General features: G+C 45.7%; 1 protein-coding gene across 1 annotated transcript in view; it reads right to left on the reverse strand.

Annotated features, from left to right (window-relative positions):
• The window catches only part of xab2 (XPA binding protein 2), a 31688-nt gene that overhangs the window by 10234 nt on the left and 738 nt on the right, over nucleotides 1-20716 (reverse strand). The window contains exons 2-15 of the mRNA XM_055663926.1: nucleotides 20022-20170; nucleotides 18920-19043; nucleotides 18367-18564; nucleotides 17450-17584; nucleotides 16140-16304; nucleotides 14500-14644; nucleotides 13517-13668; nucleotides 12276-12395; nucleotides 11211-11342; nucleotides 8071-8202; nucleotides 7784-7897; nucleotides 4294-4456; nucleotides 2114-2304; nucleotides 1260-1382 (exon numbers count right to left, since the gene is read on the reverse strand). Coding sequence (XP_055519901.1) covers nucleotides 1260-1382; nucleotides 2114-2304; nucleotides 4294-4456; nucleotides 7784-7897; nucleotides 8071-8202; nucleotides 11211-11342; nucleotides 12276-12395; nucleotides 13517-13668; nucleotides 14500-14644; nucleotides 16140-16304; nucleotides 17450-17584; nucleotides 18367-18564; nucleotides 18920-19043; nucleotides 20022-20170 — 2043 coding nt within the window. The remainder of the gene's footprint in view (nucleotides 1-1259; nucleotides 1383-2113; nucleotides 2305-4293; nucleotides 4457-7783; nucleotides 7898-8070; nucleotides 8203-11210; nucleotides 11343-12275; nucleotides 12396-13516; nucleotides 13669-14499; nucleotides 14645-16139; nucleotides 16305-17449; nucleotides 17585-18366; nucleotides 18565-18919; nucleotides 19044-20021; nucleotides 20171-20716) is intronic.

Raw genomic sequence — 20716 nt, forward strand, 5'->3', positions numbered from 1 at the left:
CGCAGGAACAATGTTTCCGATGTTGGGGGAGTCCAGAACCAGGGGTCACAGTTTAAGAATAAGGTTGTAGGCCATTTAGGACTGAGATGAGGAAAAACGTTTTCACCCAGAGAATTGCGAATCTGTGGAATTCTCTGCCACAGGAGGCAGTGGATGTGAATTCACTGGATGTTTTCAAGAGAGTTAGATATAGATCTTGTGGCTAACAGAATCAAGGGATATGGGGAAATAAAAACAGAAACATGGAACTTATTTTGGATAATCAGCCAGGATTACATTGAATGTCGGCGCTGGCTCGAAGGGCTGAATGGCCTACTCCTACACCTGCGCCTATTTTCTATGTTTCTAGTTTAGTTTAAAGATACAGCTCGGAAACAGGTCCTTCAGCCCATCAAGTCCACGCCGACCAGTGATTCCCGCACATTAACACTATCCAGCACGCTCTAGGGACAATTTACATTTACACCAAAGGATGGCGGCAGGGGAATGGTTTACAAGGTTGGGCATGAACATTTTATTCCAGAGTCTAGGTCTACATTGCTGGACACAACCTTTGGATGGGACACTGAATGGAGGCTCTCTCAGGTAGCAAACAAAATAGAAAGGCAGCATCTGGTCATTACTGCATTATACATACTAGGGACTACATACTTTACACACACTGACTGCTGTGTTTAGAGAGTCAAACAGCATCTCTGGAGAACATGGACAGGTGGCGTTTTGGGTCGGGACTCTTCTTCAGACTGACTGAAGGAGTGGGTGGGGTCTGAATCAAGTCTGTCGTGAACAGCCCCATGTGTCAGCTTTGCCCTTCAATAAGATCGGCATCAATCTTTTATCAGAGCTGTTATGTCTTTTACCGCACTAACCCTGTATCCTTTGATTATCTGATAAAATAATGTGGATGAAATACAACATTATCAATGAAGTCCAGGGATGGTGTGGATGGGGGCAAAGTTATCAATTGACCTGGATCAAGTAAAATAATGTGGGTCATAGAGAGAAACAGGCCCTTTGGCCCAACTTGCCCACCACCAGCCAACATGCTCCATCTACACTAATCCCACCTGCCTGCCTTTGGCCCATATTCCTCCTAACCTGTCCTATCCATGTGTGGGTGAGACAATGAGGTCAGGGGATGGGGGCAAAGTTATCAATTGACCAAGATCAAATAAATAAATAAATAGTGTGGGTGAGACACAAAGTTGTTACTGAGCGGGGGAAGAGCGGGTGCAGGCTCGGGGGGGGGGGGGACCTACCCTTGGATCACACAGCTGGGAACAGTAGGAGTAGATGGATCTAGCCCGGTCAATCTCTCCCAGCTTGCACTCCATGTCGGCAAAACGCAGGCACATGTCTCGCGCATGTTCGTCTGGCAGCACCTGCAACAAAATAAACATTTGCAAATACTCCCGACAATGGCAAGTTTAAACTCTTTGTCACACCTCTCCAAAAGGGGAACCGTGACACAGCTTCTCAATGAGTGTGCAGTTCAACCCAAGGTCTCAGTAGCAGGACCAAGCACAGGCCAGAGGTCCATCTGTCTGCACGGACTGTCGTGGGAGCACGAGGGGACTGCAAACCCACTCTGAATAAAGGTCATAAGGAATAGTAGAATTAGGCCATTCGGCCCATCAAGTCAATCATGGCTGATCTCTCCCTCCTAACCCCATTCTCCTGCCTTCTCCCCATAACCACCGACACTTGTACTAATCAAAAATCTGTCTATCTCTGCCTTAAATATGTCCACTGACCTGGCCTCCACAGCCGTCTGTATTCACCACCGTCTGACTAAAGAAATTCCCCCTCGTATCCTTCCTAAAATAACACCCTTTAATTCTGAAGCTGTGACCTCAGGTCCTAGACTTTCCCACGGGTGGAAACATCCTCTCCACATCCACTCTACCCACGCCTTGCACTATTCTGTACGTTTCAATGAGGTCCCTCCTCATTCTTCTATACTCTAGCGAGTACAGGTCCAGTGCCGACAAACGCTCATCATGTGTTAACCCACTCATTCCTGGGATCATTCTTGTAAACCTCCTCTAGACCCTCCCCAGAGCCAGCACATCCTTCCTCAGGTGAAGCGTGCTCGGATGCATGCCGTACGTACCTCAATTGATTTCTCGTAAATGCCCCGGGTGTGGGTGACTCCGTAAATCTCAGCTGCCCGTTTAATATAGATGTTGTACATCTCGTACTGTTCCAGCGGCGCCACTGCCTTGGTGGCTCGCTCATACACAGCCATGGCGTGCCGGGCCAGTCCGTAGTCCTCCTCCAGCTTGGCATAGAGCAGGTACAGAGCTGCAGGGACAAGATGCCACCATATCACAGCGACCCATTAATAGTGGTATCATTTACATTTGGTACTAGTTCACCTCTCCTGACCAAACAAGCAAGCTAACACCAAAGAGAGAGACAGAATGTTGGAGTAACTCAATATTTATCATCAATGTAAAATGTTTGAAATGTTTCAAGTGCACTAGATTATTTTGAAGATCTTTGATTTGCCATTTGTCGATCTTCGATTTAAGCCAGCATAGAAACATAGAAATTAGGTGCAGGAGTAGGCCATTCGGCCCTTCGATCTGCATCTGCACTTCCATCCCACTGGATTACTTGTTTTTGTTTTGAAGACATAACAGCCAAGGCTCAGAAAATGCATTTCCGTTCTCCACCTCCCAGCCAGTTCCATTATTGATGCCACAAGTTGGAAAGCAAAGGGAGGTTTGGATAAGAGGCCAAGGTGCGCATTTCTCACTGATTACTGAATACATTAGCAAACCTCAATAGGCAGATTGGACACAATTGCACATCCCTGAAGTGAGCAGCCCTTGCGCTGGCACCAATTTAAACAAAGGGTAATTACAGGTGCATCTGATCACTGGGCAGATTTAACTACAAAATCATGCATTTACAATCAGAAACCCATCTTCCCAAACGATGCAGAGAATTGTAATAGCTTTTAAATTTGGTTGATAAAATGTCAAGATAGTTTCTATATTAAAAATACATCATATAAATGCAAATCGCTGTTGCAATGAATGGAGATGTGGTCTCGATCAGTCAAGATGACAAATGGAATGGAAACATGGTCTGGGGCACAGCAGCTGAGAGAGTGCAAAACAGACAGAAATGTTTCACGCTGTCAGGGAGACAAGCCACATAAGTGGCAGCATGCCACAACCAAATGGACTTTTGTTTTTAATTATTGAGAAAACTAGCAGTAATTCCATGTTAGGAAGTACAGATGAATAAATTTAATATAAAAAGGCGCATGCTATTGTGGTGGCACGGTGGTGCAGCGGTAGAGTTGCTGCCTTATGGCGCCAGAAACCCAGGTTGGATCCTGACTACGGGTGCTGTCTGTACGGAGTTTGTACGTTCTCCCCGTGACCTGCGTGGGTTTTCTCCGGATGCTCCGGTTTCCTCCCACACTCCAAAGACGTACAGGTTTGTAGGTCAATTGGCTTGGTAGAAATGTAAATTGTCCCCAATGTGTTGGATAGTGCCAGCGTACGGTGTGATCACGGGTCGGCACAGACTAGGTGGATCAAAGGTCCTGTTTCCACACTGTAACTCTCGAAACTCTAATAACAGTACTATTTAGGTGGAGAAAAATGCAAAGAACTACCGCACTAAAGGATTTTGGAGCTCCCTGTGCATGAAACAGAATTCCAGCACACAAGTACAGTACAAGCCACACAATTACAAGCCAGTTACTGTACACAATGGAAAAGGTCCAAAGAAATCCATTAAAATGTAGTCACATACATAAAATCTGTCACGTCTAGCAAAAACTATAGGAAAATGAATCACTTTTTATTGCTGTGTGCCAGTAACTATTTAGTTTAGTTTAGTGATACAGTGCAGAAACAGGCCCTTCGGCCCACCGAGGCTGCACCACCCAGCGATCCCCGCACATTAATACTATCCCACACTAGGGACAATTTACACATACACCAAGCCAATTTACATACAAACCTGCATGTGCTTGCAGTGTGGGAGGAAACTGGAGATCCTGGAGAAACCCACACAGGTCACGGGGAGAACGGACAAACTCCGTACAGACAGCACCCGTAGTCGGGATCGAACCCAGGTCTGCGAGGCTGGAAGACAGCAACTCTACTGCTGAGCCACAGTGGCGTCCCTATTTTCTGTGTAATGTCTTCACACATTTCTGTGGAGCGCATCATTCATTGCAAATGGGAGTTATTTCACTTGGCAGGGCTTCAATGGGCAATGAACGTTCACCTTGAATGGAGTTAAAACAACACGATTGCAAGCACTCACTTTTAGCAAACTTTGGTGGGCATCCATCGAGAGCTTGTTCAAACAGGTCCCGCGCCCTTTCCAGTTTCTTCCCACCGTATCGATCGATGAACTTGGTCAGGTAAGTGTTCCAAATATCATAAACATTGGGCCACCTAAACAGGGCAACCCCTCGCTCGTAGGCCTGCAATAAGGGAGCACAAGTAGATAAGTCAAAAACCTTCAACCTGTTGGCTTAGTTGAGGAACAGTGTGTGACTGGACACACAAGGAACTGCAGCCGCGGGTTTACATTTAAAAAAAACCCCAAAGTGCTGGAGTACCTCAGTGGGTCAAGCAGCATCGCTGGAGAACATATTAGACTTTTATACATAAGATGCTGTTAACCTGCAACGGTATGCAGAGACGATTTACGAGGATGTTTGAGCAGGCAGGCTAGAGAGATGTTTTAGATCATTAGGGGAATAGATTGAGTAAAAGACTGTGCCTTTACTCTGAGTAGGGGAATCAACAACCAGACCACATAGGTATAAGTTGGGAAGGGAAAGATTTAATAGGAACCCAAAGGGCAATTTCTCTACACAAAGGGCGGTGGGTGTGTGGATCGAGCTGCCAGAGGAGGTGGAAAATGCAGGTACTAAAACAACATCTAAAATACATTTGGACAGGTATATGGATAGGAAAGGTTCAGATGGATATGGGGCAAACACAGGCATGTGCAGCTGGTGTAGTAGATGGGGCAAGTTGGGCCTGTTTCCTTGCTGTATGAAGGTACACAAAAATGCTGGAGAAACTCAGGGGGTGCAGCAGCATCTATGGAGCGAAGGAGATAGGCAACGTTTCGGGCCGAAACCCTTCTTCAGTCTGAATGGGTGACGCTTCAGGTCGAGACCTTTCTTCAGACTGATCATCTTTCTTCAGAACCCTCCCCCAAAGACCCACACCATCCTGGCCACACACTCGTTTCACCATCGCCATCGGGAAGAAGGTACAGGAGCCTGAAAACTGTAACATCCAGGTTCAGGAACAGCTTCTTCCCTACAGCCAAGCAAGTAAGAATTTCATTGTCCTATCTGGCACATTTGACAATAAACCACTCTTGACTCTTGGCTCCATCGTCCCAGTATTGTTTGCATGAAGCATTTACTGATATCCCCTTCACTGACCTAGTTAAATGTAATTGTACACACTGGACTCTCCCATTCTCTAAATAGCTTCTCCTTGGAAGCATTCCTTAACTAAACGGCATACCGTGTGTCTACATTACCAGCAGTGTGGAGAATTGAGTGGAAAGGTGGCTGGTGCCAGCATCAACACAAGCCAAAAGCATAAATTAACTTCCCATGAAAGAAGCCATTCATTTAAAGAATATAATCTAGCTATCGAATGGCAGGGTGTGACTTCTGTACTGTAATCTGACCCCAGGGAATTGGGAGATTTAGATAGGCTGTACTGCTCAAAGTTTGCATTTTGAGCTAGCTGACCCAATACAACCGAGATGATTTGCCTTGTAAAACGGACTGCATTGTATTCTTGTTTCTGCAGCACCAACTGGGTTCTTCCTCTCATTAGGTTACACAGCTACACCAGGTTAAATAAAGTACATCGCAGGAGAGGGTGATGTTCCCAAACATGTACACTTCACTCACGTTTCTATACTGAGCATCAGGATATTAATTACCCAAGATAGACACAAAAAGCTAGAGTAACTCAGCGGGAAAGGCAGCATCTCTGGAGAGAAGGAATGGGTGACATTTCGGGTTGAGACCTTTCTATCTTCGGTTAAAATGGCAGTGCTGGCTCGAAGGGCCGAATGGCCTACTCCTGCACCGATGTTTCTATGTTTACCTCTGTTAACATTGGCAACACAATTGTATGCTGACATTCAAGCAGGTGAGAAGGGGGACATAAAAACAGAAAAATAGGTGCAGGAGTAGGCCATTTGGCCCTTCGAGCCAGCACTGTCATTCGTTATGATCATGGCTGATCATCTCAAATCAGTACCCCATTCCTGCTTTATCCTCATATTCCTTGATTCCTTTAGCCCTAAGAGCTAAATCTAACTCCCTCTTGAAAACATCCAGTGAAATGGCCTCCACTGCCTTCTGTGGCAGAGAATTCTGTGGCACAGATTCGCAACTCTAAGTGAAAATGTTTTTCCTCATCTCAGTCCTAAATGGCCTACCCCTTATTCTTAAACTGTGACCCCTGGTTCTGGACTCCTCCAACATCGGGAAAATTTTTCCTGCATCTAGCCTGTCCAACCCTTTAAGGATGTTATGTTTCTATGAGATCCTCTCTCATCCTTCTAAATTCCAGTGAATATAAGCCCAGTCGACCAATTCTTTCATCATATGCCATGGGACAGGCAATTTCAATGTACAATACTCCCTTTTCCGCCACCTTTCAGAAATACTACACACCAAGGAAATATAATCGCAGAGAATCTGTCTAGCGTGAACCTGGAATTAGCCATCATTAAACCATTATTGCTTTCATTTAAATATGGTTGCTAAGATATTGTACAAAAAATGTGCACAAGGGAAAGGGGCAACAATTAGTATTGGAGACACATGGAGATAAATATGTTTTTTGTTCCTTTCTGAATTTACATCCATTGACATTTAAAATGCAATTTGGATATTTGAATTCTGTGCCTTCCAAGTCCCACTGTAGAAAGTTGACGTACATCGGTAAGGAGTGATGTTTACTGCTCCCTACCCCCCACTGTGGATAGGAAACTGGGCAGATTTATTTGGAGGTACAGCGTCTATCTCCAGCCTGGCAAAGGTGACTATCAGAGCTACAGGATTTAGGGTTAAACCACAAATCACCTGGTGAAATTAGTGTTCTAATAGGAAGCACTTAATCTAATCTTCTTATCGAATCCACACACAAGATTAGTTGTTGTTCAGCCTGAGCTGAACACACGTCTCAGCATCAGCACAATGGTGCCTGTCTTGTGCTTCTTGTGTGTTGTGGTGGAAAGATTGGTGGAAACAGGGCCGCGACGTGAAAACTCTTTCCTTGGCCCCCACTAAATCCAATGTTATCAGACAACTAAACAGTCCTCTCATCAGCTGGAGAGCAGTCCTGTTTACTTCATTAGAGACCTTAGAACTATCTTTAATCAGACTTTATTGGACTTCAATGTTATATCTTTGCACTCAATGTTGTACCCTTTATCTCTGACCTGTGGAGGGTTCGATTGTATTCATGTAGAGCCTTTTCTTTGGAAAACCAACAGCGCTTGAATACTCAAAGATGCAATGATGCACAGAATTACTCTCCGTTCACAGATCACGTTATTCCCTTTATCATGTATCTGTACACTGAGGACGGCTCGATTGTAACCATGTATAGTCTTTCCACCAACTGGATAGCAACTGTACCTCGACACACGTGGCAATAAACTAAACTAAACTCAACCCATCACCAGTTGCACCAGCCCAAACGCTGGGTGCCTCTTGGTACAAGAGTGCCAGTGGGATTAACAACAATCAGTGGCTCACCTTGAAACTTTCTTCATAGTAGTTGTGCTCTGTCAGGAACATTGCGTAGTTGATGATGATCTGGGGCGTGGCAATTCGAAGATCTATAATCCTGTCGTACACGGCCTTCGTAGACTAAATAAAAATAATATTTAAAAATACAAACACTGCGTATTGTTTTTAAACAAAATATCAGAGGCAGTTCAAAGCTAAAGTACACTGCACAAACAAAACTCATTTGTGCATCTCAAGTACAGATCTATATGAAAAGCAGACCACACCCAAGCACAAACTTATTCTTTATTCACCTTGAACGTTCCAAGACTCTCCTCCAGATCTGCTAACATGGACCAGACTTTCAGCGACTTGTACACCCTGTTCTGGACAGGTTCTGTCGAATCAAAGTACTCGGCCTTTTTCGCTGGTACGGCGGTAGCTCTCTGTGGAGATTAAAATACAGAATAAGGAAGGCTGCTCTTCACACACACACGTATACGCACACGCACACACACACGCGCACGCACACGTATACGCACACACACACACACACACACACGTATACGCACACACACGCGCACGCACACACACACACATACGTATACGCACACACACACACACACGTATACACACGTATACGCACACACACGTATACGCACACGCACACACACACGCACACGTATACACACGTATACGCACACACACACATGCACACACACACACATACATATAAAGCCAGAACTAAACGAGGACATCATTATTAAGACAAGTTGCTTTCTATTGTTAGGGTTACACAGATGACCCACTTTGTGTTGAAACAGGGGCACTCATTCCATAAAAGGGCACACAGTGGCACAGCGGTAGAGTTGCTGCCTTACAGAGCTAGAGATCCGGGTTCCATCCCGTCTAGGGGTGCTGTCTGTACGGAGTTTGTACGTTTTCCCCGTGACCTGCGTGGGTTTTATCACTGATTTTCAGTTTCCTCCTACACTCCAAAAACACACAAGTTTGTAGGCTAATTGGCTTGGGATAAATATAAATTGTCCCTAGCGTGTGTAGAATAGTGTTAGTGTGCGGGGATCGCTGGTCAGTACGGACTCGGTGGGCTGAAGGGCCTGTTTCCGCCCTGTATCTCTAAACTAAACGTCTCAAAGTCCAGGCCTCGTATTTTCGTGCTTCCCTGTCCCCCCGAGTGCCTTTGACAGTCATTGACCAAGTGATTGCAGAATGAACCCAATGTAACATTTGCTTCACAGTAACAAGGACCAGTTTACAGTCATCAAGAAGAGAAATATTCTTCATGGGGAATTCAGTGACACATGGAATCATGTGCAAAGAGGGATTGTTGAGGTTGAGGCCATTAAGGCTGATGATTAGACTGGGGCCATAATGAGTGGGTACTGATTGTGGATGATCAGCCATGATCACATTGAATGGCAGTGCTCCTGCACCTATTGTTCAGCCCATAGGCAGAGTCACTAATTAACCAAGGTGGGAATTCAGGAGAAAATTCTTCACCAAGTGAGTGATTTAAAGTCCTTACAACACAGAGAAACTGTGGCAACAGATACACTTAAAATGGAGCTAGATTACAAACGAGGATAGACACAAAATGTTGGAGTAACTCAGCGGGACAGGCGGCATCTCTGGAGATAAGGAATGGGTGACGTTTCGAGTCGAGACCCTTCTTCAGACTCATAGTCAGGGGAGAGGGAGGCGCAGAGATAAGAAAGGGTTAGGTGTGAAAACGAGACATCAAAGGGGATGGGGTCAAGGAAAATACGAGGTGGAAATGGATAGAAAGATATGTAAAATATATGTAAATTCTATGTAAACATTGGTGGAGACACCACAAACAATCAGCCTGATCTGACAAAACACAGCAAAAGTTAGAGCATTAAAATACTTCATGGCTAATGATCTGCCTGGGCCATCGATGTAAACAGATACTTATAATGTATTAGTCCTGTACAGCAAGTGGTGCATGTTCTGGGGCCATTGTAACTGGTGGGAAGGCTCGCTGGTGCAGTTCATTCACTGCTGCAGGAGTCTCGGAGCACATGATGTGCTATTACCGTTTGAAGCAGATGTACAAATGGACCAGAATCATGTGCTGTCTTTCCGCTGACTGGTTAGCACGCAACAAAAGCTTTTCACTGTACCTCGGATACATGTGACAATAAACTAACATGAAACGGTTTGATACTCTGAGCCGGTCTGCTTCCAGACATACTGCTCGTCGCTTGGCTAACATAGAAAGCTGACCCTTGAAACAGGTCTTACGGATAAGAGGGCAGTCAATGTCATCTGAAGAAAACCTTGCTTTGTGTGAGGTGGAGGTGGTGAAGTTACTGGATGAGAAACACAGGGCCTGGACATCTGCTCAAATCCCAACACAACTGTTGAGGAATTTTAATTCAAGTAACTGCCCATGTATAATATATTTATATTATATTATAATAATTTAATTTAAATTTTATTATATTATTTATTATATTATCTGGTCTCCTCCCAAATTCCAAAGACTCACAGTTTTGTAGGTTAACTGGCATCTGTATATTGTCTCTGGTGTGTAGGATAGAGCTAGTGAGAATGGGTGATTGCTGGCCAGCATGGGCTCAATGGGCCAAAGGGCCTGTTTCCACACTGTGCTCTTAACTATACTAAATTCCTACGGCACGTGGGTTGGCAGCTTAACTGGCCGCTGTAAATTGCCCTGGGTGTGATACGAGTGTGCAGTAGAAGCTGGGGAGGGTAAAACAAAGTAAGTTGGTGCCTGTGGTCAGTTTCAACGCAGTGGAATGTTACAGATGTGATTCCAGCATGGAATGATTCCAGGCAGCTCACCATCGCCACCCGGTGGCTGTAGCAGAAGGCATCACAATCCAAGTCCTGAAAGGAGGACTGGGTGTGGCAGAAGAGTGGAATAAAGCATCTAATTTCCAATCCCAAATGCGTCTCAAGTTGGCAATTGCCAGTAACCAGAAGTACATACCAGACCCACAGTAAACTCAATGATTGAAGGGCTTCTACTAAACTGACTGTGGGACTAGAGTGGAAACAGGCCCTTCGACCCAACTTGCCCACACCGAGCAATATGTCCCACCTGCCCGTGTTTGGCCCACATCCCTCTAAACCTACCCTATCCATGTACCTGTCTAAATGTTTCTTAAACATTGTGACAGTACCTGCAAAGCCAAGCTCTGCACCAATCTTGGTGGCTCATGCAGCAGAAACATTTAGACAGGTAAATGGATAGGACGGGTTTAGAGGGTTGTGGGCCAAACGCAGGCAGGTGGGACTAGTCTAGATGGGGCATGTTGGTCGGCGCGGGCAAGTTGAGCCGAAGGGCTTGTTTCCATGACCTAGAGTCCACCTTTCTGCCAGAGTCTACATGCAGAGCCCCAGCAAGATCGGACACAACCACAGAGAGGCAGAAAGGAGAACGTACCCTGAGCAATCGGAGCGCCTCCTCGTAGTTTTCATGCCTGAGCTCCATTTCCCCGTACTCACACCAAACTCCAGCCAAGTCATCCACGTGCTTGAAATTCACTTTTGTGGCTTTCTCAAAGATAGTCCGGGCCTGAAACAGAAAATTAAAAATGCCCGTCTGTACAAACGATGTCACTCTTGTCATGGGAGCTCCTAGCGGGTGTAGGCATCTCCTGGTTCTCCTGGGATGCTGCCTGTCCTGCTGGGTTACTCCAGCACTTTGTGGCTTTCCTTAGTAAACCAGCACCTGCAGTTCCTGATCTACTAGCTGTGACCAGACAAATATTCAGCTAACAAAATGTCCACTCCAATGGTTCGAGCTTCACAGAAAGTGTCTGAACTGTGGAAGCTAGAATATCTCCACTGCCATATTTTATCCATTCATTTAAACCCGAGCCCATCACAAGCTGATTATTGCTGAGAAATAAAAGTCTTCTCATTTAGCAAATTCAGCTCCTGGCGATACGTCCACGTTCGTTGAAGCTCTCTCCACCCTGCCCTGACAAGGGTTTCAGCTCAGGATTCTCAGATACACACCCCCCACTCCCACCTCATCTCCCATTCTCCACGCAGCTGAACCCTGTCAGAATGTGGATTAAGCCAGTTTGTCAGTGTATTACATGCCCATTGAGGAATCTGACTGACTCATTTCATGAAAGACTCCATCATTCTCATTGGGACTATGTCTCTAGACTCCCCCTCCCCCGACTCTCAGTCCGAAGAAGGGTCTCGACCCGAAACATCACCCATTCCATCAATTTGGAGATGCTGCCTGTCCCACCGAGTTACTCCAGCATTTTGTGTCTATCTTCGAAGTAAACCAGCATCTGCAGTTCCTTCCTATACATTGGTACCCTCGTCTTATTCAGCATGGAAACAGGCCATTCGGCCCAACTGCTGCCAACCAGTGGAGACCCACCCGTACTATCCACATCTCCCAGCATCGATGAAAGGACAGTATTGAGCCTCAGCTTCATGCAGCTCCTCCAAAGTTTACTTAAGATACAACTAAGCATCGACTTACGTCCTGAATCTGTCCGTTTTCTTCGTAAAACTTTGCAAAGGAGACCCATAATGAATGTGGCTTCCCAGTGGCCTTCAGCGGGTCGATAGTCTGCACGGCTTCTGTGTAAGTGTTTATGATCTACAATGTATAAAAATAAAACAAGGGGTTAAAAAAACGGGCTGGATCTTGAACAATGACAAGGTGGAGAATAGAATGGAGACAGGAAGCCCAGTAGCAGGATGTCATAGCATTAATGGTCAAGGAACCAGGTCAGTGCCACCACTTCCTCAGTGGTATCCAACCAACTCTTACCAATTTCTATAGATGTAACATAGAAAACATCTGATCCAGATGCATCGCAGCTTGGTTTGGAAGAGGCTTTGCCCGAGGATGCAAGAAAATACAGGGATTTGAGAACGATAAACAGCAACCCCCCCACACACAGACTCACACAGCCCTGAAAAAGCAGCCACTCGCACACCAGGCATTATTTCTTCTCCCCTCTCCTGGAGATATGAAACCTAGAACATACTCACCACAATATTCAAGAACAGCTTCATCCCAGCTGGTATCAGACTCCTGAATTTCCTATCCTGTGGATGGTTTCCTGATCTTCCAATCTGCCCCATTATCACTGTAGCACTCATTTCTAATTGCATTTTTTCTATAGCTACAACACTATATTCTGCACAGTTTATTTTTCACTTTTACACTACCAATGGCCCCGGTATAGGGCATGACATGGCTGGATAGTATTGTATCTCGGTGCAGGTGACAATACCACACCGACATCAGGTGTGAGACATAAACAGGCAGGTAAAGATTGAGAAGAATGGAAGGAAACAGTAAAGGAAATGGGTTTATCATTTGTCTAAAGGAGAAATATTTTAACATGTGCTGTCTTTCATGTTGTACTGAACATCACTGGTTTCAGGATAATGTTTAATTTAGTGTAGTTTAAAGATACAGCATGGAAATCGGCCCGACCAGCGATCACCCCGTACATCAACATTGTCCAACACACTAGGGACAATTTACAATCTTTACCAAAGCCAATTAACCTACAAACCTGCACGTCTTTGGAGTGTGGGAGGAAACCGGAGCACCCGGAGACAACCCACGTGGTCACGGGGAGAACGTGCAAACTGCGTACAGACAGCACCCGTAGTCAGGATGGAACCCGGGTCTCTGGCACGGTGAGGCAACAGCTCTACCCGCTGCGCCACGGTCTACACTGTGACGTGGGAAGCATTGCTCACCTCTCGTGGTTTCCCTTCGTACAGTTTCACCCGCTTGTGCCACTCGTGCACATTGTAGGGGTTCTGCCGCAGGAGGACGCTGTTCAAGAGGAGGGGGCGCCTCGTTATCAGCTGCTCAAACCGCGCCAATCTCAACTCCAGGTCGATATCATCTGTTAGATCCAAAGCACAGGTAGAAAAACAAATCACCTTATGAAAACCTCATTGTTCATAATTTCTCTGACCAGAATTAGGTCCTTTGCCCCATCAAGTCTACTCCGCCATTCAATCATCTCTCCCTCCTAACCCCTGCCTTCTCCCCATAACCCCTGGCACCCGCACTAATCAAGAATCTATCTATCTCTGTCTTAAAAAATATCCATTCATTTGGCCTCCACAGCCTTTTGTGGCAATGAATTCCACAGATTCAGCACTAGCTCGCTAGGTTCTGTACTTCCGCTCTGTAGGCTGATTCATCGCCATTGGAGATCAGCCCGGTCACCTTTGTGTCATATGTCAATCTGAAACAGGTTTGGAAAATAACTATAATGGGGGAAAAAATGCAGTTGACTGGAAAAGAGCAAGGAGTGAGATTGACTGGGCAGCTCTATCATGGAGGCATAGTGAAGTGGACGCTAACTCATCCCATTACTCTAACAGCTTCAATTTCCTGAGCTATTAAAAAAGGGAAAGGAAACAGAGTCAGCATTCATGCTCCTGTTTTGAGTTTCTAGCTCAATAAAAGGCAAATTAAAGAAATCAATATCATGCTTGGTGCCTCTGGAGGCATGGATTACCACAAGACACTGTCTGCATGCACTCTCAACAGACAGAAACATAGGAAAATAGTTGCAGGATAGGCCATATGGCCCTTCGAGCCAGCACCGCCATTTAATATGATCATGGCTGGCCATCCAAAATCAGTACTCCGTTCCTGCTTTCTCCCCATATCCCTTGATATCAGTAATATCATACGTGGAAAAATACACAAGGATCCACCTCACCTTCCTGAGTTTGTCCCATTTCTGCCGTTGTTTCCATTTTAGCTGCGATCATGCTCTCTTCAAACTGGGCGTAGCTGTCAAACACCTGGGTGAAGTCACGGACTGTCATCACGGTCTGAATCGCCTCCTCGTACACATCTCTGGCCTAAGTACAACACAAACACCTCCATTGTATCTGCAGTCAACGCAATAAAGGCAATAAAGGTAAAGGCATAGAGGTGCCCATGACCAAGATGATGCCAGGTGGCACAGCGGTAGAATGGTGCTTCACAGTGTCAGAGACCAGGGTTCAATCCTGACTATGGGTGTTTAAGAAGGAATTGCAGATGCTGGAAAAATCAAAGATAGACAAAAGTGTTGGAGAAACTCAGCGGTTGCAGCAGCATCTATGGAGCGAAGGAAATGGGCAACATTTCGGGACGAAACCCTTCCTCAGACCATGGGTGCTGTCTATGAGTGCTGTCTGCACAGAGTTTGTCTGCTCTTCCTGTGACCACGTGGGTTTTCTCCGGGTGCTCCGGTTTCCTCCCACACTCCAAAGACGTACAGGTTTGTAGGTGAATTAGCATTGGTGAAATTGTGACCCGTCCCCAGTGTGTGTGTGTGTTGGATAGTGCTGGAGCACAGAGGGATTGTTGCTCGGTGCTGACTCGGCGAGCCAAAGGGCCTGTTTCCACGTTGTATCTCTAAAGTCTGGAGCAAGAAATGAGGTCATGTGCACACAACTAGCGTTGTGTAGAGGGGTTAAATCCAGACACAGGACTCAAACACTAAAACATGAGCAGGTGGGACTAGCGTGGATGGTCATCTTGGGAAGCATGGGCTGGGCAAGGTGGGCCGGAGGGCCTGTCTCCGAGCTGTATGACTCTACGTGGGAAAGAACTGCAGACGTGCTTTAAAATGAAGGAAGACACAAAATGCTGGAGTAACTCAGCGGGACAGGCAGCATCTCTGGCGAGAAGGAATGGGTGACGTTTCGGGTCGAGACCCTTCTTCGCACTGTGTGACTCTTTAACAGATTGTCAGGCTGTCCAATGGATAATTGGAAGCTCTAAGGGCCTGTCCCACATGGCAATTTTTTCGGTGACTGCCGACATCGTTAACTGACGTATCAGGTCACTGAATAATTTGCTGCGTGATTGCATATTGACGCGCGGTGTTTTTTCAAGTGTCGCAACATTTTTTTGGCGCCGCTGGATTTTGAAATGTTCAAAATCTTTTGGCGACACTGATATTACGCCGGCAGTCGCTGATAAAAATCGCCACGTGGGACAGGCCCTTTAGAAACATAGAAATTAGGTGCAGGAGTAGGCCATTCGGCCCTTCGAGCCTGCACCGCCATTCAATATGATCATGGCTGAGATCTATGAAGAGGGACAAAAAACTCTTAACTGCAGGGTTTAACCAACGGGCTATGTTGGGATGGCAAGCTTTGCTCCAGGTTGTTAACTCCCTGTTTGTGTAAATAACTCACGTTTCGGGAATAATGCCAGGCTTCAACAACTTGACGTTACACAAATTATGTAATGAAACTTAAAGAAAAACAAAAAAAAAAAATCACAAGAAATGAGATTGTTGAAGATGGTTCTTTATGTGTTAAATGTTTTAAAGTGATATCTTGCTCAACAAGGAACACATACCTTCTCGAAATGGCCACTTCGAATGTAGTAGTCGGCTAAGGAACACCAGAGCTTCCCCAGTTGGTCAGTGAAGCGAGTGAGGCCACCACGGATAATAGCGCCAACATTCAGGGACTTCACTTTGTCTGGGTTGGTTGAGATGAGGTGGCAGAGTTCGTGCCACAGCTGTGGGAAAATAAATACCTTATCACTTTTCACTCCAATGAAGCAAACAGATAGAAACATAGAAAATAGGTGCAGGAGTAGGCCATTCAGCCCTTCGAGCCAGCACCGCCATTCAATATGATCATTGCTGATCATCCAAAATCAGTACCCCATTCCTGCTTTTTCTCCATATCCCTTGATTCCGTTAGCCCTAAGAGCTAAATCTAACTGTCTCCAGTGAATTGGCCTCAACTACCTTCTGTGTCGGAGAATTCCACAGATTCACAACTCTCTGGGTGAAAATCTTTCTTCATCTCAGTCCTAAATGGCCTGCCCCTATTTTTAAACTGTGACCCCTGGTTCTGAACTCCCCCAACATCGGGAACATGTTTCCTGCATCTAGCCTGTCCAATCCCTTAATAATTTTATATGTTTCTACAAGATCCCCTCTCATCCTTCTAAATTCCAGTGAGTACAAGCCCAGTCGATCCATTCTTTCATCATATGTCAGTCCTGCCACCCCGAGAATTAACCTGCAGTAAAGGCCGATACATATCCCAAACAATCCTAAACAGCCGAGAGTCTGGGGAGGGAATGGACAGCAACGTTCCTTCTTCAGACTGATTGGAGTAAGGGGAGACCCTTCTTCAGATTGATTGGAGTAAGGGAGAGAGCTGGCAGTTTAAAGCAGATTATGTTGCTTTGCATGGGTGCGTAATAGTAAGGCCGTGGGACATGCCCAGCGGGCAACTTGCTCGGTCTGGACAAGTTGGGCCAAAGGGCCTGTTTGGTGATGCTTTTGTCTAAGTGATCACCAAGGACTGACTTAACCAAACATGGAAAGTGGCTGATAGTGTAGAAACAGAATATTTTGGACAAGATTTTAACCTACCCACGTGCAAATTAATTCTAATATTGACTTTTTTCGACGTTGAGTTTATAGTCAGATGCACGAGTATAGTGAGGTGCAGACAGGTACATTGACTATCTTGTTTGCAGGCACAGGAACTGAGACAACGCACAAAAACAAATTAGACATTCAATATTCAAAGCATTTCTAAAAGGAAGAAGGCTGTGCATAAGGCATCAAGAAACAAGAATTTACTCTCAGTGGACCTTGGCTCTGTTCCTTCCTCAAACAGCAGCCCAACGGGTAGCCGACTTACTTGATAATTCGATCTCCCTTCTTTGGAGATAAACAATTCATCGTTGACGACGGCAGCAAGCCGGACAGCAGCCTCGTCCAGCCGGTCGATGGAGCGCAGGTACTCAATGTATTCCTCTGCATTTTCAGGGGACAGCTGCAAATATTAAATGTTTTTTTAACAATGTGAAGAAAGAATTTTGCCCGGGAAATAAAGGGAGGAAAGAAGGAACTATTGATTCTTTAACCTAGCGAACAGACTGCTGATGTGTAGGAAGGAACTGCAGATGCTGGTTAATACCAAAGATAGACATAAAATGCTGGAGTAACTCAGTGGGAAAGGCAGCAACTCTGGAGAGAAGGGATGGGTGATGTTTCGGGTCGAGACCCTTCTTCAGCATTTTGTGTTGATTAACAAGCTGCAAACCTATATCATCTGCTAGTATTGGATTCAAGCAATGAAGTTGCTTTATAAAAAACAGAAGGACTACAGGGGCTGTAACGACAAATAATGCCTGACCTGCCCACACAAACACAGAGCACAAAGCAGTGTAATCTGCTTCTAAATCCCACCTGCACCTACTGGTCTCAGCTTACCGGAGATATTTCTGGTTATAAGTAATCACAGTATTCATGAATCCTCACAGCGTTTTTTAGTCACATTATCCTGTATCTGTACACTGTGGACGGCTCGATTGTAATCATGTATTGTCTTTCCGCTGACAGAATAGCACGCAACAAAAGCTTTTCACCGTACCTCAGTACACGTACACGGGCCTCCTTGTCACCTTCCCTTTAGCTAACAATGAACCAAGGTCAACTGATGAGTGGAACCACTAAGCTGCTCCCCCAGCATGGGCAAGGTGGGCTGAAGGGCCTGTTTCCATGCAGAATGGCTCTATGTCTCTCTACTCACAAGGCTCCAACAGATGCACGCACCTTTAAATAGCGCCTGTAGACGCGGATGGCAGTCTCGGACACGGGGAACTGTCGCACAAACTTCAGGTACATGGGCCAGATGCGGTAGTGCTGAGTGACGGGGAGAGCCCGCAGCGCACGGTCAAAGGTACGTCGTGTCCTTGTTATCTTGCACTGGTCCACCTGGAACTGACAGTAGTCCAGCCAAATCCGCGGCATCTGACAGAGAAAGGAAATAAACACAGAAACTGTAGATACAAAGAACTGCTGGTGATAGGTGACGTTTCACAGAGTGCTGGAGTAACTCAGCGGGTCAGGCAGCATCTCTGGAGAACATGGATAGGTGACGTTTCACAGAGTGCTGGAGTAACTCAGCGGGTTACTCGACCCAAAACGTCACCCATTCCTTCTCTCCAGAAACGCAAACATGACCAACTAGCAGCAGGGCCACTGATGAATTTCATCAGCTGGGAAATTCTCTGCACATCACTTCATTAGTTTCACTTATAACAACAACAACTGACAACACAAAATAGTAGCATACTGCAGTTTGGTGCAAGGCAAACATAAATACCTTGTGCATGAAAACCAGGGCTCGCTCGTGACAGTTGTTAACCTCCTCATACCCAGGGTCTGTGATGCACTTCCCCTTCACCTGTTTCCGTCGTTGCTTCAGGTAATTGTACCACAGCTTGTAACTGGGAAAGAATAAACAGAATTAACATTGTGCAGTTTATTACTACAGGTCCACCCCCGATTTTCCCGCACATTTGTGGTTCGATCCTGACTACTGGTGCTGTCTGTACGGAGTTTGTACGTTCTCCGAGATTTCCTCCCGCATTTCAAAGACGTACAGGTTTGTAGGTTAATGTACTTGGTATAAATGTAAATTGTCCCTAGTGTGTGTAGGATATTGTTAATGTGTGGGGATCGCGGGTCTGTGAGGCTGAAGGGCCTGTTTTCACCCTGTATCTCTAAACAAAACTAAACGGTACTGGAATGGTCTGCCTCGGCTGCTGGGAGGCCAGGATACCGTCCCACAAAGTCGGCGGCAGAATCCGAGCATGGGAACGGATGTGCCGGCTCTGTCCGGAGTTCCAAAGCCCCGGCCGCAGGCAGCAAATTAATTTTTTTAATTAGTTATTTACAAAAGAAGACACAAAGTGCTGGAGTAACTCAGCGGGTCAGGCAGCATCTCTGGAGAACATGGATGAGTGACGTTTCGGGTCAGGTCCCTTCTTCAGATTCATTACATTCTTTAAACATTGGCACAGTTGCTGCCTTACAGCTCCAGACATCCGAGTTCGATCCTGACTACGGGTGCTGTAGGTACGGAGGTTGTGCGGTCTCCCTGTCACCTGTGTGGGTTTTCTCCGAGATCTTTCGTTTCCTCCCACGCTCCAAAGACGTGCAAGTTAGTAGGTTAATTGGCTTGGTATAGTTATAAATTGTCCCTAGTGTGTGTGTAAGATAGTGATAGTGTGCGGGGATCGCTGGTCGGCGTGGACTCAGTGGGCCACAGACCTGTTTCCGCGCTGTATCTCTAAAGTAAACTAAATGTTTAAACTTTACACAGTTGTGTAAAATGACAATATTTCTTTAAGTAGACAAGTGGCTTCTTTGTAATTTAGCGGCTTCTATTTTGGCATGTAATTAAAGAAAGGTTGTCAGAGTACCTGCCGGGGAGCTCTTTGAGTGCCCGTTCGTAGATCATGTTCACCATGTGTTTGGGAGCAGTGTGTTTGAACTCTATGTAACGGATCCAACATTTGACGGAGTAAGGGTTGCGAATAATCTCTTCTTCATATGGCAGATCATCTTCTTCCTGTGAACACAGGTTCAGGTGAGTGAATGTCATCAGTCAGAGGATTGAGTATAGAAGTTGGGAGGTCATGTTGCAATTGTATAAGACAGTAACAGGTGAGGCTGCATTAGTGTGTGTAGGAAGGAACTGCAGATGCTGGTTTAAACCGAAGATAGACGCAAATGCTGGAGTAACTCAGCGGGACAGACAGCAATTCTGGAGAGAAGGAACTGGTGACGTTTTGGGCCGAGAAGAAGGGTCTCGATCTGAAACATCACCTATTCCTGTTCTCCAGAGATGATGTCTGACTCTCTGAGTTACTCCAGCTCATTGTGTCTAGCTTCTGCCTTTAGAGTATTGTGTTCAGTTCTGGGCACCGTGTTATAGGAAAGATGTTATCGAGCTGGAAAGGGTACAGAGAAGATTTACAAAGATGTTGCCAGGACTAGAGGGTCTGAGCTATAGGGAGAGGTTAAGTAGGCTGGGACTCTATTCCTTGGAGTGCAGGAAGATTAGAGGTGATCTTACAGAGTTGTATAAAATCAGGAGAGGAATAGATCAGATGCA

Source organism: Leucoraja erinacea, chromosome 39 (assembly GCF_028641065.1).
Source record: "Leucoraja erinacea ecotype New England chromosome 39, Leri_hhj_1, whole genome shotgun sequence".
NCBI classification, from domain to species: domain Eukaryota; kingdom Metazoa; phylum Chordata; class Chondrichthyes; order Rajiformes; family Rajidae; genus Leucoraja; species Leucoraja erinaceus.